Source organism: Anguilla rostrata, chromosome 6 (assembly GCF_018555375.3).
Source record: "Anguilla rostrata isolate EN2019 chromosome 6, ASM1855537v3, whole genome shotgun sequence".
Taxonomy (NCBI): domain Eukaryota; kingdom Metazoa; phylum Chordata; class Actinopteri; order Anguilliformes; family Anguillidae; genus Anguilla; species Anguilla rostrata.
The window spans coordinates 52709576-52731850 of NC_057938.1; the positions used below are offsets into that span (position 1 = coordinate 52709576).

Consider the following 22275-nt stretch of genomic DNA (forward strand, 5'->3'; position numbering starts at 1 on the left):
CAACCAACTACAGGTTAGCAGTTACCAGCTACAGGTTACCAGACACAAACTACAGCTTACCAGTTGCCAACTAGAGGTTTCCAGTAGACTGATAATCAGTGCAAAGAAATACAACACCGTACAGCTTTTTACAAAGCTTATAGGTGTTAAAAAGGGCATCTGATACGTCCCCATGATACAGTATCTGGGCTCCAGCAGACGGTAATCTCCACATTTTATTTCTTTATCTAAAAGTTCAGCCAACGGACAGATGCCCCAAGTGAAAATAACAGTTCAACCAAATTAATAAAAATGATCTGAGATATCAGTTTGTCAAATGGGCAATAATAAAATGTCACTTTTTTTCTATTGTGTAAATAATGAGATATAAAAAAGGGGCAGCGCATATTCAGAGTGAGTATGACGTCAGCAGTTTTATGCTTTAATAATGCAATTTACAGGAGACACAATGGCCATTGTCTTCAATCTTTAGGAATTAAAGATTTAATTTCCAGATTCTTCTTCATCATTGTGATCATTGTGCGGGATTAACAAACAAATGCACGTTTTGTAAATTACAAAATGAATTAAAAAATGGGAAATGTTTCTGAAATGAAACCAGTGAAATGTTGGGATATGGGACGAATGGCCACAGTGAGTCTCCCTCCTCCTCAGTGCTGTTCTCTCTCTCTTTGTATGATTTCCCTGTTGTTGTGGCCGAGGCAGAATCCGTATCCGAGCAGTGACTGATCTGGCAGTGAATCTAGCACAGATCTCAGGGGGGGGATGGAGACGGAACACTGCAGTTTCCCGTTTTCTTTCCCTCCAGAAAGACGCCTCCCTAAATTGGGTCAAACAGAACCAGTCCCCCCCCCCATACCCCCCCCCCCTTACCGCTGCGGTATCCACGGCGCCCGCCGAAACCGCGCCACGCCCCGCGGCCTCCGCGCTGCCCGTGTCCCGGACGCCCTCGCCCTCGTCCCCCGCCTCGGCGCAGGACGCCAGCAAGGAGCTGCACGCCCGTCTGAGCTGGGACCCCTGCTGCTGCTGCTGCTCCTCCCTGCGGGGGGGGGGGGGGGGGGGGGGGGGGGAGGAGGAGAGAGAGAGAGAGAGAGGGAGAGAGAGGGAGAGAGAGAGACGGGCCTTCAACCGCCGCATGCACAAACTACAAACACACAAACTACAAACATACCAACCAAACAATACTGCACCACCGCACACACAAACTACAAACATACCAACACAAACTACAAATATACCAAACAACATTGATCCCTTGCACTCAGAAAGAGTAATTATCAAGCTCTTGACTGAACACCACGTTCAGTTGATTAGTGTAACCGAGTGCCTTCATTCGAGTGAAAAAAAAAAAAAAAAGTTGAAAAGACAGAACACCCCAATTGACAGAGACACTTGATGAGGTACAGAAAATCCTGCCAAAACCCCCCCCCTTCCTTTTTTTTTTTTTGGGGGGGGGGGGGGGGGCTGCCAATCACAGTCAGCAACGACACAGTCGGAATTTGATACCGAACCGTAGGGCGCCCCGAAAACTGGCGTACTAGCAGGATACATGGCTCAGCAGATCCAGTGATTCAGCACCATTTCCTGTTTTCCTCAAATGTTTTGACTGCCGCTCAGCTGGTGCACCGCAACAGACCAGACAACACCGCGTCACGGCAGCACGGGATCGACGGCGCTCTCCCAAAATTATTTGCAGGACGCCATATTGATGGGGACTGGATCACAAGCGGGTACCAGCCGTTCTCGAATTGGAAGAGGATAAAATAAAATAAAGGATACGAAAGGATTGCGTTCACGCTTGTCGTTCGGTCGCCCTGAAGCACTGACCGTGTAACGGCCGCGCACTGGCTGTCAGTCTTAATTACAGACCGGGTCACACACAAACCCACTGGAGCAGTTTTTTTTTTTTTTTTTTTAGGGCACGGTTGTTGCGTGCTTACAGATCTGGAGGCGTGGGGATGGCCACCAGGCTATAATTCAGAAACAGGCTGGAGACCTCGACAAACTGGTCCAGCTTCACCACAGGGGCTTCTGTGGAGGAGGAAACATACAAGCAGGCCAATGTTAAGAATGCAAGAAAACAGGAAGAATAAGGCTTTTCTGGATCCGACCAATATAAAGATGATTTTTTACTAAAGTATTGAAAATCTACTGTACCAAACATGCCATTATTTTGTTGTGGTCCAGATGAACTATACACGTCAACATGTAACTCTCTCACACACACACACACACACACACACACACACACACAATATGACCAAAGAACGCTTAAGTCTGGAGAGTTTTTGATCTGAGGAAAATGCCAAACCCCCTTCCCTCTGCAAAGAGTGATGGTTTCGAATGAGGAGTTTGAAATCATTCTTGACACATAACCTAAGAAGATTAGAGGGATGACCACATCCTGAAATCACGTTCTTAGCATTCAGACTGTACACTTCTGAAGAACATTCATTTCATGGCTGCACACATACCCATGTGCATTTACCACCAGCCGCATATTAGTCATTCATTTTTGACTTGGGTTTAAACATACAGGACAGGCTGGGGGTCACTTCCGCTCTTGCACAGACAAAATAAAAACATTTTTTTTAAAGAAATAATAATAAAATATTTTGTTATTATTATCTAGATTTTACCTTTGGGCTCATCGGTCGGGTTACCCTCTTTCCTGGGGCGGACGAGCTTCCAGCTGGGGACGGGGGGAGGTTTGGGAGGGGCGTTGAGGGGACAGGCCCGCGTTCGGGTCAGCAGGACCGGGTGGCTGTGTAACTGGGACAGGCCGTAGCGACGTAGCTTCTCTGAGGAGTCGGCCTGCGCGATGGCGTACGAATATGGGAATCACACACGGTCAGGCCCTGATCCAAACACTGTGCACCCTTCTGTAAATCAATGCAACAACAGTCTACTGCCTGGGGTTTCAACAGGGGGGTCTGGGGGGTCACTGACAGTACTGAAGGAGAAACTCCTCCTCAGCTGTGATCTATATAATAATTTTTAAAAAAATTAATAATCCATGCCTAATCTTTCATGCCTTTGAGCCTGGAGTGGGGGGGGGGGGGGGGGGGAGTCCCTGGACCTCGATCAGAAAGGCTAAAAACCCCCTGGTCTAATCTAATGTGCTGACAGTGCATGGCTCAGAGTGAGTGAATCCGCTCCACCACTATAAACTCAGGACCATGACAAATAAAAAGCAACATCATGACTGGAGCAGTAAGAGGCTCCGCAGTTGATCAAATCATTACATTACAGGCATTTAGCAGACACTCTTATCAGGGGCAACTTGCAACTTTTTACACAGCATTTATGTTGCATCCATTTCTACAGCTGGATATACACTGAATCCAGGTTAAGTACCATGCTCGAGGGCACAACGGCAGGGTCCTACCGGGGAATCGAACCTGTGACCTTAAGGTTAGAAGCACAGTTCCTTACCCGTTATACCACACCGCCACCACAAACCGGACTGAAATGGAAAGAATAACTGGCTATGTAGGGAGCTTATGAGAACTCCATTACTATGTTAGCCAACTAGGCTCACGGCCATCGAACTCCTCTACATAATTTAGTAATATACCCGTCCACTGATGACATAAATCTGTCTTGCAAGAGGCCGTTAGAAGCCAGCAGGGCCAGGACTGTGTAATTACATGGGGGGTGGCTGTTTTTCTTGTTACTAATTATTAAGTAATTATGAGCAGGTTCCATAGGTGAGGAGCAACAATCTCATGCAATTTGTCACTGCAAAAGTATTTTATGTCCCCCCCCCCATTCTAAAGCCGATTCTTTTCTAAACGCAAATGGGGCGCTACCTACTCAGAATTAAGGGCGTCTGCTCCCCCTCTCTGCTCCAGCTAATTGTCGCTTATAGGCAGTAGATTTCGGGGATAATTAGCCCTTTGAATAAGGACTGATTTATTTAAGAGTACAGATGGCTAATGCGCAGTAGAGCAGTGACTAAGTTCGAACTGTAGGGAAATCGTCCTCCGGTTAACTGAAAGGAACAGACTTTTAGCACTGTGGACTTTTTTCTGTCTCTCCTTCCCTGGTTATAAACGCATGACGTACCCGTCCACGCACCAGCGCCCTCCTGCTATGGCCTGACAGGGTAAAACGCTTAATTACGAACGCGTTCGTTAAACACTAACGAGTGAACAAAGTGCGATTAGTCTCGGAACAAACTTTTATCCAGCCGGTTAACACTTGAGGCCCAGATGCCCTGTCCTGACCCCTCTCTGTCCATTGGTGGTAGCCAGGCAACGCTGACACAGCGGTCCTCGTTGCGATAGAGACCGGAAAGTGTCTATTAGGGCAAGACTTCTTCACGGAGGTAATTATCCGTGGTCCCGCAGAAGCCCCACAAATGACTACATCTCATTTTGAGGTGTAAATGATTGCAGTTTGATAGTGCACCGTGAACCGTACCTCCCGCACCCCTTTACGCTCCCCTCTCCCCCCCCCCACATACACACACAGATGAAACCTGACACCCAATTAGGGTTACTAATTTGAAGTAGACCCACGGGGCTCCTTGGTGGGTGATTTAGAGGTCGATGCTGATTTGTCTGGAGAGAGTGTTTGGAGAGAGGCCGTTGCTAAGTGCATGTCCACCTCTGCAGAGGATTGAAATCACAGAGAGAGAGAGCCACACGGCGGCTCTGACTCTATCAGTCCAGGGCGGTTATTAATAATCGTTCGTTTTTCCGAGGGTTAACAACGCCTCACAACATGAACGCACTTCCGACAATCACTAATCTTATTAATGCAATTTGCAGTATGTCAAAACTTACTTTGCACATTTAAATATATGGTGACTTAGGATACACAATCCAGGATTAATTCTGCATAATAAAGAAATAATTAAAGAGAAAAAATTTGGACATCATTTTGACCATTACTTGAACAAGTCCGCGAGGAGACAGCTGTTGCTATAACGACAAAAAAAATCCTTCTTTTTCAAAGGCTCTCTCTCTCTCTTTCTCTCTCCCTCAGCATTCCATCTATTTTTGAAAGTTAGAAAGAACACAGGGAACACAGTTATAGGGGGGGGGGGGCTAAATCCCTGCATGCAGATAATAAGCTCACTGCATTTACAGACTCCACACACCAAACCTTTAGCCTTAGCGTGTAATTTGGAGCGAGGCTGAGCTTCCTGTCGAGCTGGGAGCTAATAAGTCTGCACGGTGAAGATGGCAGAAAGCAGGTCTCACCATCTGACCCAGGACTGAAGTCTTCTCTTCTGAGAGGTGTAGAGGCTGATAGCTGGCACAGATTATCATCTGAGGGACCAGCGGCTGCTTACCTGAAGAGAAAATAAAATCACAACACCGAACATGATGTCCGAACAATGGTAACACTCACTAAAATGCAATACACTAATAAAACACCCAAAATATAAATTCAAAAATTATCGTTTAAATAAAACGTTTAAAATTTAAATTTAAACGTCTTCCCAGAGTGACACACTACTTTTTGGTCAGCAGTTCATAATGAAAAAGCCTCTCGTGTTTTTACTCCAACATAAATATTGATATTTTATTACATTCTATATGACCTTACAAATAAATATGATGGCGATTCATGGTATGCGCACAGACTAAAGACGATTCAGCACACAGCTGTACGAATATTCGGCGAAACGAGCAGACTTTTTAAAATACCAGCCAGCGTGCGGTTTTCACACAGACGGACGCGCACCGTTCGCCGCACAGAGGTGCTGAGGACGGACGCCCGGCTAAATGTCAGCGGCCGCTTTGCTTCCTTCTCCTGATTAATCTGCGGCGCGTTCCGCCGAGAGACGGCGGGATCATTACCATTTTAATAACCTGGCGCGGCAGCACCACGCCGCACCACAGCCGACCGACACCACAGAATTACGCAGATCGTTATTGATGAAAAGATAAGAAGGCATTTAGCGGTTGCTGTTGGGGCTGCAAAGGCTTGGGCACGCGATCTGGAACGTCAGTGTTCAATCAATATAATGTGTTTATATTAGTGCACACAAAAACGCACGTATATACACACACACAAAAACGCATGCACACACACACACACACCCACACACAAGCACGCATACACACACACACACACAAAAACGCACGTATACACACACGCACACACACACAAGCACGCATGCACACACACAAAAAAAACGCACGTATACACACACACACACACACACACAAAAACGCATGCACACACACACACCCACACACAAAAACGCACGTATACACACACACACACACACACACACACACACAAAAACGCACGCACACACACACACACCCACCCACACACAAGCACGCATGCACGCACACACACACACAAGCAGGCATGCATGCACACGCACGCACGCACACACACACCCACACACTGCAGGATGAAATTCCCATGAAGCCCCAGACGACAGGCAGTCAGCCAGCGATCACTCATCTCGTGACAGCGACTCCCCACTTTATATCCTAATAACATTTCATGGACCATAACAATTACACTCATTCAGGAGGTCGTCTATCAATACTCCTGGTCACATATCTGTCTGCCACAGACACGGCTTTACTGGTTACCTCTTTAAACATTGTCACAACGAGCCCGCACGTTCATAACACAAGCGCAAGCTGCAGCGTTTACAACCGGAAAACTTACAGGACGCCAATGTGCCGCGCAGTTCATTAAAAACACATTAAATCCCAGAAAAATTAAAGAACCAGGAAGAAGCCGCTGCGAATTAGGAAGTCAGACGGAGACACAGACAGAGACACATAAAACAACGAAACAAAACTCTGAAAGGATTAAAAAACCAGGGCCTGTTTATTCATTTTTTTTAAATGCAAGGAGGGGACCGATGTGGTTTCATTTTATCCCGACTCAGGAATGAAGTCGGCCGTGAACTAGCAGGTGGAGCCCGAAGTTGGGCAACTTGCTCCAGATGGTCTGGGAGGGGTATGAGGGGGTGGGGGGTGGTGGGGGGGGGAGGGATGGGGGGGTGACTTTCCTCAGGTTGTTAGGTTAACTGAGATAGCCCGGGCCTGCCTTGAATGAAGCACAAACTCCATCCCCATTATTGTACGAGCTGGGCATTATTAATCCATGTTTTTCAGAATGAATGTAAGAGCGTTTCGGTACGGAGATAAAATATTAATAGCCCACAGCTCCTTTTTTGTTTGAATAATGCATCGCAAAAGGGGAGGAAGAGATGGATTTGCATACACTCGCCCAAATACTCACACACACACACAGACATGCAGTCAGGCACGCACAAACACACTCATACACACACACACAGGCCCACACTTAAATATACACATATGCAAACATAAACACGCGTGCATGCAGGCACATACAGACACACAATTAATTATACACACACGCACACACATATGCACACACACACACGCGCACACACGCACACACACACACACACACGCACGCACACACAGCGGCGCGTGTGACTTACTTTCCTCGTTCGGCAGGTTCGCTGCATCAGGCTGAATGGAAGCAGGCCGGTTGGCCAGGGAGGATTTTCTGTCTCTGTCCAAGTCTTTGCCCCTCCGCTTGGCTGAATCTGCACCATCAATATTGGGGGGGGGGGTATAAAATATCTGTAATTTGGATTATAGCGGCCAAAAGAACTGACTCAGACTGGGCGGCGTGTGGACGTGTCCGAACTGCGCTAACGATACAGCAAGGCCAGTTGCCACACAATCACACAAAGACCACATTCAGAATATTCACTTAAAACTCATAATAATTATGCCTTCAGTGCCTGGAAAAGGCTCTGAACCGGCTCTCAGATCCCCTTTATTTCAGGTCAGTGCCAATTATCTCGATCATCTTGATTATCTGCCTAATTTCTCACTTATTTAGCAAAGCTTTCAGCAGCGCATTTTGATACAAACTAGACAGAGATCTGAACAATTCATGAACTGAAGAGGGGTCAGACCTTCTGCCATTTCCCGCCAGCAAAAAGCATCCTTTAGTCTGGCTTACTTGATTAAATATATCAAAAACTATGACACTCGTGGATTCTTTGTTTGAAACTGAAAACAGAGAATTGTAGGCATTTGTTCCACTGGATCAGCACTGGTGACTGTTTGATGACTTATTACTCACGGCTATAATGTATAACCACTTTCATGAAGAAAACGTGAAAAAATACCACACAATAAAAATTAAAATCCACACATTGGCAGGTTCATAAGAATAACAAAAACATAATAATTACGCAACATATATTAGTCAACTCTGGTAGCCATGACGATGTTTAGCTGAAATGCAAACGCGTTCCATCTCACGGCAGCCTGCTCCCTACCTCGCGTTCTCTCTGGGGTTTTGGTTGCCATGGGCGATTCGCTCGCGCTTTCGTTCTGGCCTCGGGACTCGGCCCGGGATTCCGAGTCTTTCGGCGACGGCCTCTCCTCGCCGCCGTCCTCCTCCGCGGGCTGGAACTCCGGGATCGTTCCCCGCAGGAAATCCCAAACTTTACCGATGTACCGCGACCTGAAAACAGTTCAACTTCGACTTTGGATGCTCGGTTCAATGCAGCGGCAGCATCCTGTTCAATTCACACCGGCACCAGAACACCATTCAGACCAAATTGCATTGTATTCATTAAGCGAGATTTCTTGGGGACAAAAAAATGTGCTGCATCAATGCAAGTGTACCCCTTGGCTGAAATACACTTTACAATGCACTTTGTTTATTTGGCAATAAAACATTTGCATAACGTGGGCATTTTCCTGTTAAAAGCTAGCGCCCATGCTAAGAGGTGTTAGGAGAAGTGTCCTTATCGTTAGCCATCTGCCACACATTCCGATTTTGATGACAGCATTTCAACAAAGCAGCCTTCATTTCTACGTAATGAACTGGCCATCACAGTCTCTAGCTGTGTTTTAGGGAATAAATTACTCACGAACTCTTATTTAATCTCTCATATACCCAGTTGACTTGCTACAGTCGGTATATTTAACCATGAGTAAACATGTTGTTTTTACAAAAGGTATAGAGCGTCCCCGGGTTTTGCCGGAAACGGACACCCTCTCCGAGTTTACCGATCGCGTCTCCGGTGGGTGCCCCCGCTAAACAGGACAAGCCACCAAAGCGTGGAGCGCACAACGAACGAAAACCACAGCCCACGAGTCCCACGAGAACGCCGGCGCATTTTCGAAGAACCGCGCCCGGCTTCACGAATACATATTCCGAGGCTTCACAGAATTACATCACAGCCTCTGTCGGCAGAATGAACTGACACAAAGCCCAACTAAAGGCCAATTAAAAATTGTGTTTAAACTGCTCGGCCAAGCTTACGTTTTTCCTCATGAAGAGAACGCATTTACACTTAAAATCGGCGGTCATCGTATCTCTCTGAAAAGCATTCAGTCCGAAAGGGGATTCAAATGACTTATATCACTACAGTATATTGTATACACTTAATGATGCACATACTGCCCTGTTCCAGCACTCCCACCACCATCACTTCTGTAGCAACACATGCTGTTGCTATGGACATCCACGTGGCAAGAACAACAGGCGTTACTAATCTGAATATTCTAAACTGGAATGACAGCGGCTGATCCGTGGTTTTGTTTGAGGAAAATGGCCGACTAGACTTAAGACCCGCCCACCTCCCCACGGCTCAATTTTAGGCTATATTAGCTATTAGTCAGTGATGGTCACATTTTGGCAATAATTTTTATGGTACACAAATATCAGGTACATTATACAATTATAAAATTTACCCTCCCCCTGGGCTACCAATTGGACAGGGCCTCTCACAGTCCCATGCTAGGTGGGGCATCATCTATCTTAGCCAAAAATGGTTTGTTCCTTCTGGGATGCCCTTTTATATCAGCAATTACTGATGCAGGATGGGCACTATATCCTTTACTTCCGAGATGGGGCCCTGGGCGATGTCATCGAATACTACTGGGGGTCTGTGGCAGTGCCACGTAACTGACTTTGTCACACCCGAGCAGGGTACACTAAAGCCCAAAGCAGGGGTTCATCTCGTCAGCATGGCATGTACCCAAAGGATGCTTGTTGCCAGGGTGACACATCCACGGATGCTGGCTCTCCTAGGGTACCACGTGACCTGAGGCTTGCACAGCAGTCAGGAGGGGACTGGAGTGCACACCTGGAATCTCAAAATTGGTGGTGTAGCAGTGTAGAAGAAAATATTTTTGTTTATGACAAAAAAAAAACTATATAATCATAAAGGGGTAAGGTAGAAAGGCTTTCTGCAGGCTGAGGACAAAGAGAGCAGTTGCTAACAATCCTATACCCAAATTCTAACTATCCCTCCTTAGTGACAGATATAACCTTCCCTGTAATCAGTTAGCAGTTGAGTATAACATCAATGAACGGTTTTAAAAGCAGAAGCGAACAGACGTACTGTAGGGGGATAAGTTCGGGGATCCAGCCAGTGAGCGCGTGCGTGACAGTGAAGTCTCCCAGCTCCCTCCAACGATGCAGGCCGACACTGAGGGGAAAAGCACAATTAGCGCGCGGTCAGGTCGTTTACCGCAGTTAACGAGTCCACAGATAACGGATTTTTTTTTCTTTTCTTTTTTTAAAGCGCGGTTCGGTAACCTAGCAGCAGCTGGGAATGCGTCGTGTTCGCACGAGCCGAGGGAATTAACCAATTACCGCAAATATGCAGCGTTTCAGGTGGGCTTCACACTTACGCAACAATCAAAGCCGTTTTGTTTTTGTTTTGTTTGTTTTTGTATGTCTTTTTTTACGAGAGTGATGTTTACTGCCTAATGTTTATCAGATGCCCATACCTAAAAAAGACAAATTGCATTGGCTGCTTGATACCCAAATTGCCAATAAAATAGAAGAGAGCAGTCTTTCATGTACTGCAGTGGAGAGAGAGGGGGAGAAGACACTAATACTTCTCTTCTGGTGTTTTTCTGGCGGTCAAGTTTATAAACCAGATGGCAGTTTAGCTAGTTATGTCCCTGGAGATCATGTTTTAGTGTGTCCAGTTTACAGAAGAAAAAAAAAAACCAAAAACTTTATTCTGCTTATTGTTAATGTGTTATGAAATCATTTCAACAGCATGCCATTAATGCAAAGCCAGCATCATCACCTTTCATATTCCAAAATATAAAAGGAAAATAAGTCCTTGAACATACTGCATGCATCCCAGCATGCATTGGGCGAGAGGCAGGGATACATCCCCGGGTAGGTCGCCAGTCCATTGCAGGGCACACACAGCATTCACTCACACACTCATACCTATGGGGCAACTTAGAGTCTCCAATTAACCTAACCTGCATGTCCAGGACTGTGGGAGGAAACCAGAGTACCCGGGAAAAACCCACGCAGACACAGGGAGAACATGCAAACTCTACACAGAAAGGCCCCACCCAGGATTTGAACCAAGGACCCTCTTGCATATATATGTGTGTGTGTGTGTGTGTGTGTGTGCCTCTGTGCTCTGTATACTGTTGTGGTGAAAGCATTTAGGTATTATGGAGCCCAGCAGAATATCAGAAAAAGCATTGTTTTCCTCCTTAATGAAAGAGAGACAAAAGATCTTTTCAGCAAGTGGGGAAAACGACAGCGTTGTCTCCGTCTAAAAGAGCCCCTGATCATTTCATTTAGAAAAAAAAAGATTGCCTGCATTCCTCTACGACAAACTATATTGCGTATAGGGGCTAAAATCATATTACCGCTTGCCGAGGATACAGTGGGGAGAAACGCTTACTCTGTGTTTGCGAGCTTAATGATGGCTTTAGCCAGCAGCATGGGCCACAGCTCTGCCTGGACGGTGGTAGCAGGGAGAAGCATGTTGTTCTGCTCGTCGAAAGGCAGGGCGTCGTCCACCGTGATCTTCCTCCAGCAGCCCTAGGATTTGAGGATGAGGAGGAGGAGGAGGAGGAGGAGGAGGAGGAGGAGGATATACAAATGTGAACCCACGCACCAATCAGAAGATACGAACGGATTAGCCGAGCGAGCTTCATCCTCTTAAGAACGTGCAAACCGTGGTATGGAATGCCTGGCTTATGACAAGTCATTAGATTTTTTTCACGTGAATCACGGACTTCGTTCAGTAGCATCATTTAAATCCCGTAAAGAGTATTAGGAATGTATATATTTGCCTTTGCCTTGAATCCGTGACTTTAACCTGGATCTACATATGTTGGATCTTTCATCCGTAAAAACATTTTTATTTCAATTCAGCTAAATTCACCTTTATTTGCATAGCACTTTTTACAGAGACACTGTCACAGAGAAGCTTTGCAATGCAACCAGGCAAAAAAAACCAACAAAAAAGCAAGCAATTGACTAAAAAAAAAAATAAATAAAAAATCTCCCCAGTGGGAAGAAAAGCACTTAAAACGTGGTGATAAAAAAACTCCCCAAAGGGAAGAAATCTCGGGAGGAAGCCGGTTGTAGAGGGGGAGCCCATCCTCCGCTGGACAGCCCAGTTTAATCGTTAAGAGAGAATGGATGGCAGCAGAACCCCTGAAGACAGATCTAACAGGACAAACGAGGAAATGGATTGGGCAGATCAGCGTCAGAGCGGCTCCAGCCATTTCGGTGTGAGCGATCCAACAGAGCGGCAGACAAATAAAACCAGGAGAAACGGCACCGCTTTCCCAGCAGCCACCTCTGGAATGCTTTTCCTGAGCAGTACGTTCTTCTGTTCCAAAACTCTATGGTGCTTTCTGACACTGTGTGTAACCATGCCATGTACATTCATCATTTCATTCTTTTTTTTTTAAACGGTGAGAAAAGCTCAAAGCACCAAAAGGGATTTTGTTGCTTGTTCATGAAACTGCTTTACTCTTACTGGCAGACCAAAAAAAAAAAACTTACTACAGTCAAGTCTGAAAGCTCCTTCAGTAGCTGTAGGTGTAATGGCATTGAAAAGTCAGCAGTCAGCAGTTTCTTTTATTTTTAAGTAGGTACAGGTATCCCTATAGATGCCCAAAAGCGTGCATGTCAGCATTAAATTCTTTGGCCTAGAAGAGGGATGCCAGACCCAACTCCCAGAGGGCCACAGCGTCTGCAGACTTTCGTAGTTTCCTTTCAATCAGCAGCCAAAGAAAGCCTTAGAAAGAAGGCAACCTAAGAGTTACATTTAAATCGCTTGAGCTGAAACAAACCAGAAACCAACTGTGACCCGTAAGGACTGGATTTCTGACACCCGCGATATAGATGAGAGAACTCTCAGCCGTCACATCACCAGTGGCCACGTGACCGGATCGAAAACATTCCAAAGCCGATTTGCTAAATTTGGGGGCAGGGGAAGCGCGACGTCAATTCTCTTTAGTTTCAGCTTTTCCGCATTACCACTAACATCAAATAAAAGATGAAATATGGGATCTTTAATATTTAAAAAAAAAAACATAACATTGATATTAAAAGCAATTACCATCTGTGGGATTTCAGGAGTCAAGGGTTTAATGGTAAACTGTACTTTCATCTAGTGGCAGTACATTCATACGCACTTGACAAAAGAACACTTCACGTCGCAGACAGACAATGAGGGCCATCACAGTAACTGCGTGACGAATTCATATTGCAAGACGCGGACTGCTCTGTGGAGGATGGCACTACAGCTCAACAGGAAGTGGACTGCACTCGCCCAGCAAGAGATAGGGAAACGGAGCAACGTGTGTCTACTTTAGTTTTGGAAATTTGCCCTACAGGATTGACTGCCTGAGATGTAACGTCACCTCTCACAGGTCATCCTGTGGTAGGTCGTTAGAGCAAATTTAAAATATTTAATTTTTTCTGCAGAAATATTCTACTCAAACTCCAGTTCTTTTGAGACAGACCAAACAAAACTGAAATCAAACCACCCTGTGGATGACACCAAAACCTTGCACTGAAACTTTGCACTGAAGCTGCCTTTGTGTGGTTGGTATTGAAGCAAAAGACTATCATGTTAAACAAAACAAAGAAAATGCTGATATCATAACCTATGCATATTCATATCACTGATATCTCAGCAAAAAGTACTATTACCAATCCCATTTCCCCTGAGAGTTGAGAGTAGCCAGTGTGCACTCATTTCAAGAAAATACAAAAGGAGGAATTCAACAAGAGAACAAATTTTGAACTGGTGACAATTTATACCCTACAGTTACTCAAGAACTTATTCCATTTTGAGTTTCATTTCTATATATGCACTCAACTGCCAGATATGCAGACCATGGAAGTATTTTGGCCTGTCCCCTGTCGGAAAAAATGCCTGTGAAACTGAATAAAATGTGAAACTTTGCTTGTGCATCTATGGGCACGCTGACACACAAGGCAAATAAAATCATACTCAGCGCAAGTCAAACTACCCACGTTTGCCCACCCCTGGTCACAAATATGAATGAATGAATGAATGAAAAAAAAATCACACAACGCCCGAGTTTCAAGACGCATTACTGGCCCCTTTCTTTTCCCAAATCGGATCCTCCGTTACTAAAATTCAACGGCTGGAATTCACCCAACTGTTATCCTCAGCATCGACTCACTGTACGTTCACAGGAAATGCAAGCAGTACTCTCTTTTTTTTTTTTTTATTTTTTCGTTAGGTTGACAGGCCGGTGAATTAATTTTGGCAACCGTTGAATTCAACAGCTCTTGCGTTTATATTTTTTGAGTCACATTTTATGACACATTGCTGAGAGTAACCACTGATTTTTTTTCTCTCCCCCCCCCCAATTGGAAAAAATGTCCGGTTTCTAGTTGAGTCATTGATAGTGATGTTTTTCGCGCTTCTCGCCGAAATCGATGCCCTCCTCTGCGAGCTCGGGGTCCCTCCCATCACAACCGCCTCCACGGCTGTCTGTCCGCGGGACGCTGGCGGCGAGATTCGGTCGCGGTCTTTACACCGAGGCTGAAATCGTCCTGACTGTTCACAGCTGCACTTACCCCACCCCCCCCCCCCCACTTCTCCCCTCGACCCCCCCCCCCCCATTTCGGCTCCCAGGAACTGAGAGAGAGCGACCGCAGCCGCAGAGGAGCCGGCTTCATCGGGAACGCTCAACGCGCCGCCGCGTCCCTCCGCCCACCTGTCGGTGAGGCGTAACCGCCGTCCGTGTAACCGCCATCGCCACGGCAATGGTCTACGCGAGTAGTACACCGACTGGGCTGCGAAGCTCGTCCAGCCGGAAATGCTAAAAATCTCGTTGACAGTTAAGAGCAGTACCGCTGTATCGCCGGAGCGTAGATTTGGCCCGTTGTGCAAAAAAAAATCCCCTTAACGTATCTCTCAAGCATAGAAATAATTACGTGCTAATTAGCATCGCACTGTCATTTTATGGGTAAAACAAAGAGGTGCTTTTTAAAAAATCGCCGTGCCCCCTAATTCAGCTGAGAGAGAGAGAGAGGGCGCCTTTCAAGTGCTATGAATTCTGGGACGTACGGTACAGAGGATCTTGGTGAAAACCGAGACCAATTTGGTTTTTTTTAAAAGCGCTGAACGGTGAAGGATCGTCTATTTTTTTAAGGAGGCGTCCCAAATTCTGGCTATGCTTCGGAACTACCGCAGGAGAAATCTCAGGGGAAACCTGGGTTTGGGGGTCAATTTCGTTTTCAATTCAGTCAATTTCAGGAAATCAATTGAGGTGAACTGGAAACGGCGATGCTTTCAATTTACTCTGTTCCCCACTCTCACCGGTGGTCACGAGCTCTGGGCAGTGACCGAAAAAGAGTGAGGTCACGAACACAAGCGGCCGAATTGGGGTTTCTCCGCAGGGTGGCGGGGCTTGCTCTCCTTGATAGGGTGAGGAGGTCGGCCGTCCGGGAGGACTTCACAGTAGAGCTGCTGCTCCTCCACATTGAGAGGAGCCAGTCGAGGTGGTTTCGGGCATCTGACTAGCATGGCCCCCTGGTTACCTCTCTTTGGAGGTTCACCAGGCAAGTCCAGCTGGGAGGAGACCCGGGGCAGACCGAGGACACCCTGGAGGGATTATATCTCCCAGCCAGGCTAGGATCACCTAGGGATCCCACAGGATAATTTGGGGGATCCCTAGGCAATTTGGGGGATCCCTAGGCTTCGCGTTGCGCCTCACAACTCCCCTGTAGCTCTGTAGTATTTGTGATACAGCACTGCCTCTTGTGCCATATCGCTTTAAATGCGCTACCTAGCTAAATGGAACGTCGTTATTTAGAATCTGAGGGGCGCGTTGCCATGCCAGAGAGTGTTGTCATGGTAACCTGCTACAAGGCCTCAGCTTTACTGCACCTCACTGAGCTTGCTAGCTAATTAGCAGCACTGCACCCTCTACACAGGCAGAAGGGCGCAGGTTTCATTTCAACTTTGGGGAAGACACACTTCCGGACCACCTAGCCTCGCCGAGTCGAACGTCAAGTATCACAGCTAATGAATTCATACGAATATTCATATGAAAATATAAGGGGTGACATGTCTCCCTGTCCCGCCCCCACCCGCCCCCCCTCCCCGCCAAACCCACGCATATGCACGTGGGAATAAGTAAACATGCAATCGCTTGCCGTCATTTGTTTTAACTCACACAATCTGAAGCATCTATAGACTAAACAGAAAGTTCCGGAACACATTTGTCTTTTTTTTTTTTTTTATCGTTTCTGTAAGCGAGGATGACCTTCTCAGCTCTCTCTCACTGCAGCCACACACGCCGCAAGAATTACAGATGAAAAAATATGTGACGGCGAGAGCGCATTTTTCTGGTCAGCCACCCAGGGATGAGGATAAACATCAGAAACAACAATCAATCCCACACAGATTAGCCAAAATAACCACCGAGGTTTGCTCGGGGTGACTCACCATCCAGTACAGCTTGACCACGTACTTCCCATAGGCGTTGTAGAGGGGCACGTGGCCCTTGGCGACTTTGCATAGGGAGTAGATGTGCTCCCATGGTCTCCACCCCTGGCTGGGTGGCTCAGGAGAAACCCTCCTATCCATGGCGGTGCTCCCGTTACAGGTGGTCCAAACGATGCATATTTCGCTGATTATCCATCTTAACAGCTAATCGGGGAGAAGGAAAGGAGGAAAGAAACGGGAAATCTGACGGATGTGCGAGACCAGAGAAAGGTGAGGTTCGGCCAGCCTGCGTGGTTTCCATTGCCAGCCCTGAGCAAATCTTAAAATACAGTACAGATACTGTACATTTCACTCTCTAAAACCGAATCGCACCTTTTTAATTAACGCAGCACTGTCAGGAAACACTCCCTTAGCACGCACTTAACACCCCCATCCCAGTTCCCCAAACTATTAGGACAGGGGTGTCCAATCTTATCCGAAAACAGCCGGTAAGGGTGCAGGTTTTTGCTTTAGCCCAGCGCTACAAAACCAGAATTAATTAATTCACTAATTTATTAAAAAGTAGAATCTTGATAAGCAGAAGCAGATGTTTCAGCGCTAGGCTAAAACAAAAATGCGCACCCACACCGACCTTACTGGATAAGACTGGACACCACTGAATGAAGTCATGGTCACAATTTATTTTTTAGTCAGTGATATTTTTTAATCTAATTGGTGATGTCCAAACATTCCCTTTAAACTGTGATCCAAACGATGAAATCCAAACTTTCTCTTTAAATTTTTCCATAGGTCTACAATAATTAGTGCCTGCTGAGTGACAGTGCCATTACTGACATAATGAATGGAAAAACAGAAAAGTTAATAAATGCACAGAATAAAGATGACTACAGCACTCACCTCACTTGCAAGCAGATGCTCGTTTGCTGACACAAGGTCAAAGGCAGTTTCATTCTCCACCACAACAGGAGCCTGGCATCAAAGGCATAATAAAAGTTTCAAATCCTTATTTCCATATTTAAAAACGCAACACAATAATCACCACCAAACTGCACAAAAAACTGGCTCACAAAAACATTGCTACAAAAAAGTCAAATGTGTGCTTTATTGACAAGACAATATATTAGTAATCATGTAAGTGAAAGTTGAAGTTCATACAGCTTCCAGCTTCATTAAATCTGTAATCATTCATCTCCAGGCCAACCGTATGCAACTCCTCCAAGAAAGCATGTAATCATGAATATTTAATTAGGGAGTTAATGGCCCTGGCGAATCACTGATCAAATCTGAATTACATTCTCCACAAATAACTGGGTGGAATGGTGAGCAAGCTCTGGGTTATTCTCCTGTGCAGAAGCAAGGGGAGCAAGGGGTCTAATTGGTCCACCAAAACAAAGCGAGGGGTCTGATTGGTCCACCATAAGAAAGCAAGGGGTCTAATTGGTCCACCATCACACTGCGAGTGGACTAATTGGTCCACCGAACCACTGTGAGGGGTCTAATTGGTCCACCGTAACAAAGCGAGGGGTCTAACTGGTCCACCGAAACACTGTGAGGGGTCTGATTGGTCCACCGTAACACTGTGAGGGGTCTGATTGGTCCACCGTAACACTGTGAGGAGTCTGATTGGTCCACCGTAACAGAGCGAGGGGTGTAATTGGTCCAGCAGTAACAGTAGCCACGCCTGCCTCCCTGCCCTCCTCACCCCATCAGCTCGACTCAATATCGCCGGTTTCATAACACGAACGATCGGCGCGTGGTAAAAACCGCAGCTCTGCTGACGGCGCCACGGTGAATCCTCGCGGCCTTTAATCGCATTAACCAAAACGCGCCGACGTTCCATCAGGCAGGCCGTGACCCGTGCTAACCGCCGCCAGCGCCGAGTCGTGGAGCGGAATCATTCCGGAAGTTTCGCAGATGAGGGGAAGAAAGTCGAGCGCGATTATGACACCTCAGCACGAGGCAGCCCGGCGAGCACGACACAGCAGGTCTGCAGAACGATTCAGAACACTCGCGAAAATATTACAGGTGCGTGTCGCACAACGACAGTTATATCAGAATACAACAGAGGGACTGTTTGGCAGTTTTCTGTCTCTAATCAGCTTGTACACCTGTGGTGATGCTAGAGCGTTGGATATAAGAGACTGCCGTCAGCCGTCACTGACAATGGTAATATAGCCAAAATGTCTGAATCTTTTTTTCTATCCTTGACTAAAAACATTGCAGTGCACATCCTCTCTGGTTGAAGTTACTTAATTCCCTAAATCTACCCTTCTCTGATTTAAATCAAGACACATCAAGTATTTTGGGAAACCCATTTCTATTTTAAAGGTAGCCTTTCTACAGTTACTGAGAAGATCAACAAACGCACATTACAGACTCAGTCAGTGTAGCCTTCCCTTCTCCCTGGAAAGCGGCCATTTCCAAGGCCGGAAATGGACCCCTGTGTGTGTGTTAGGATTCACGCGGCGATGGCGTCCGCCTCACCTTCGCGAGTATGTATTCCAGAGGGCGTTTCCACGAGTGAACTTTCAGAGATGGGGGCAGCTCAATCTTCCCCTCGGGGTCTTCGAAGAACGGCTGTGAATTCATTTATGAGAAGAGGAGCTTGCATGTTCATTCAGCCAGCTTAAAATAACACAGTTACAACCTCCCATTCAGCATTCAACAACAATGTAATATTAAATAAAAATCCAAGGCCTAAAGCGCACTGTAGTTACACACCACAATCCTGCCTACTGACAGCCTTTATCCTGGAATACCTGATTAAAGTCAGGTGATAAGCCATTTCACTGTCTTGTCCAATCACAACACATGTTATACTGACCACTGTGGGTGCCAGAGAGATCAAATATAGTTTTATTTTACAATCTTCCACACATTTTTCCACAACTACCATTTATTTTTTTCAACATTTATTGTAATTGCACAGTGAGTAAAGGCAAGGCCAGAACCTCTGCGGCATTTTTGAGATTTCAAATCTCCTGTGTCCATGCTGTAAATATTAATGAGCCAGTTGATATTTTCCCAAGAATTTACATTTGATTCCAATATGGAGTTTGATTTATATACTGCATTTTTTTAAATGTAACACCTGACCTGAGGTCACTGGTGGAAATGTCAGCTTGGTTCCTGTCTGGTTTTAAGTGGGTCCAGTGGGTCTGAAGCTGGTGCTGCTGGTTTGAAGCTTATTTAGAGATGGTCAAGCTGGCAACAAGATGGTTGAGATAGAGTAGCAACCATGCTGGCAAGACCGTGTCCAGCTGGTGGGCCAGCTTGGTACAAACAACAGACCGTCACTAAATTACACATCGTACCCAGATGGAGCAGCAGCTGCTTCCAGTGCGATTTCGGTCTTTGGTTGATAGCTGGAATTTCTACCAGAGGTTCGTCGGTTGAAACGTCATTTCTGTACTCACGACAAACGGGCTTTTCCCTGCTTTTCCATCTTTGGACCCCTTGGCGGCTTCCCACTTCTCGGCGTTGACCTCCGCGTCGCTCCACTCGGGCCAGATCGGAAATTTGGCCCTTTTACCTTCCCCAAGACCCTCTGAGCCGCTGGCCACCAGTGATGCCGTTCTGTCGTCCGTAAGAACGGTACCAAACTGTTAACCAAATGCAACACTGCGACGTACAGAAACCCACAACCAAACACCGGCGCTGACAAATTTGAATAGCCTACTCGTGATCACACTTCTGGCTGCAATACCGTCTGTTTATTTATTTACTTATTTTATTGTTTGTTTTTTGAGGTTTTTCGTATCCTTTACTTTTTTTCCAATCTACACTGAAATGTGATGTGAACGTTAAATGATTAGCCGACTAAAACACACGCACAGTGTACGAGGAGATCATTCAAAGTAGCCCAGCCAGATTCTTCGAAAACTTCGAACGACGAAATTCGACTGTTAGCAACAGCCGACACTCAGTGACACATCCCTATCTTATAATGCGTGTCTATGACACAGCGATGTGCCGAGAGTACAACGATAAAACTACAGGTTCAAGACAGAACACACTGACATTGGTTCTTGGTTTATTGTAGGACACCCAGATCATTTACAATAACATAACATGTTTGGCAGCATCTCACTTTTGACTGCAGTAACGCGACCGCTCGAGAGTGCGCAAGACAGAGTGCGCTTGTTGCAAAAGACAGTAATAACACGCTTTAAAGTGAAATGTGCGTATAGTATTGCAAGGTATTACAGACACTGAGCTCACTAACCTATTCTCTGTTAACAAGCAATCACCTGCGGATGTATGAACCAGACAGCCCACTGTAGGCCACTAGCAAGTTAACTTCAATCGATTTAGCTGAACTTAAATAAAACACCTTACTCTTTGTTTTGTATCCCTTGAGACGATGCGATTCGGCTGGTGGAGCCCCTTTTCTTTGGCGAAGCAGTCGACATTGCAGAATCGGTGCTTTCACCGATTTAAAAACTCGCGAACACCGAAAGACACCAAGAAAGTCAGTCTTACGCCACTTGCACCTGTGCGCACCCGTTTAATTGCAAGAAGCTCGTGAAAGTTTGCACTGTTGCTAAGCGACCAAACCTGGGAGGGGAAACGCGGTTCCCGTTTCCTGGGTCTCAGACCTAGTAGCTTTACGTAATGGACAGTATTCAATGCATATAATACAGGTAAATATTAGAGAATATGCAAATTTACCAACAAACTGTTACCCTCTGCCTAATGTGATTCTGATAACACCTCCGGGGATTTTAAAACAGGTCATAAAACCAAAAATAATAATAACTCGCACATTTTTTAAACTGATGAAACCATCCTACGGGTTAGTTTCTGATTATTACTGTAGGCCTACATCTCCCTACGTAACGTTGTCCAAAAACAGAAATAAATCGGGGAACCTGCTCGTTAAATAGGCTCCCATTTAACATTAATATTTATGATTGCATTTTAAATGTTTTATTTCCCTGTAGGCTATAATCTGGGGGATTTGCTTTTATTTAGGCAATTATTACTATTATTTATTTTTTTCAGAACTGTTATTTGGAGATAAATGACCGTGAGGGAAGATAGTGGCTGTTCAATGTCAGTTGCAATTTGAAACTTAATATTTTCAGCCATTCTGATAGTAAAAATATCTTACAGATTTAAATGTACACTTAGGACTCCTGTGAATGCATTGATTTGGCCTACTGTGTGTGCAAAAACCAGTAGGCCTATGCCAAGTAGCTAAACGCGAGCAGTGCCAGCTATTCGTACCCAGCAGCGAAACATTAGGAATATACATCGAAAACTCCTTTGTGTGCTGAAAGCTTGACGGCCCTAAAGGCTTTGAAATAGACTGAGCATCATGTTTCATTAACGTCCACTGATCTGGTCCCTGACCTAGCAGGCCCCGGTAGCTACACTTAGCTAATGTCGGAGGCTAGGCGTTCTGTCCGTGCTAACGCAGCAGTGGCTTTTGAATTGTTAATGTTTACCCGAGGAAGAAATACAACTTCATGCGAGATATTTTTGGCAATGGCGAGGAACGGAGAGCATGGTCTGTG

At 45.8% G+C, this 22275-nt stretch overlaps 1 protein-coding gene across 3 annotated transcripts in view; it reads right to left on the reverse strand.

The window, feature by feature from the left end:
- The window catches only part of adgb (androglobin), a 55879-nt gene extending 34567 nt beyond the window's left edge, over positions 1–21312 (reverse strand). Inside the window, exons 1-13 of one of the 3 annotated variants that reach the window (XM_064340497.1) lie at positions 21095–21308; positions 20173–20332; positions 19241–19333; positions 17654–17725; positions 16757–16960; positions 11711–11850; positions 10391–10477; positions 8312–8499; positions 7457–7564; positions 5211–5302; positions 2640–2814; positions 1941–2031; positions 874–1039 (exon numbers count right to left, since the gene is read on the reverse strand). In XM_064340497.1, the coding sequence (XP_064196567.1) occupies positions 874–1039; positions 1941–2031; positions 2640–2814; positions 5211–5302; positions 7457–7564; positions 8312–8499; positions 10391–10477; positions 11711–11850; positions 16757–16960; positions 17654–17725; positions 19241–19333; positions 20173–20332; positions 21095–21168 (1650 nt within the window). In that variant the 5' untranslated portion in view covers positions 21169–21308. Of the gene's footprint in view, positions 1–873; positions 1040–1940; positions 2032–2639; positions 2815–5210; positions 5303–7456; positions 7565–8311; positions 8500–10390; positions 10478–11710; positions 11851–16756; positions 16961–17653; positions 17726–19240; positions 19334–20172; positions 20333–21094 lie in introns of all 3 variants that reach the window. The other 2 variants (XM_064340498.1, XM_064340499.1) reach the window with 2 other exon arrangements.
- Between the last annotated feature and the right edge of the window lie 963 nt (positions 21313–22275).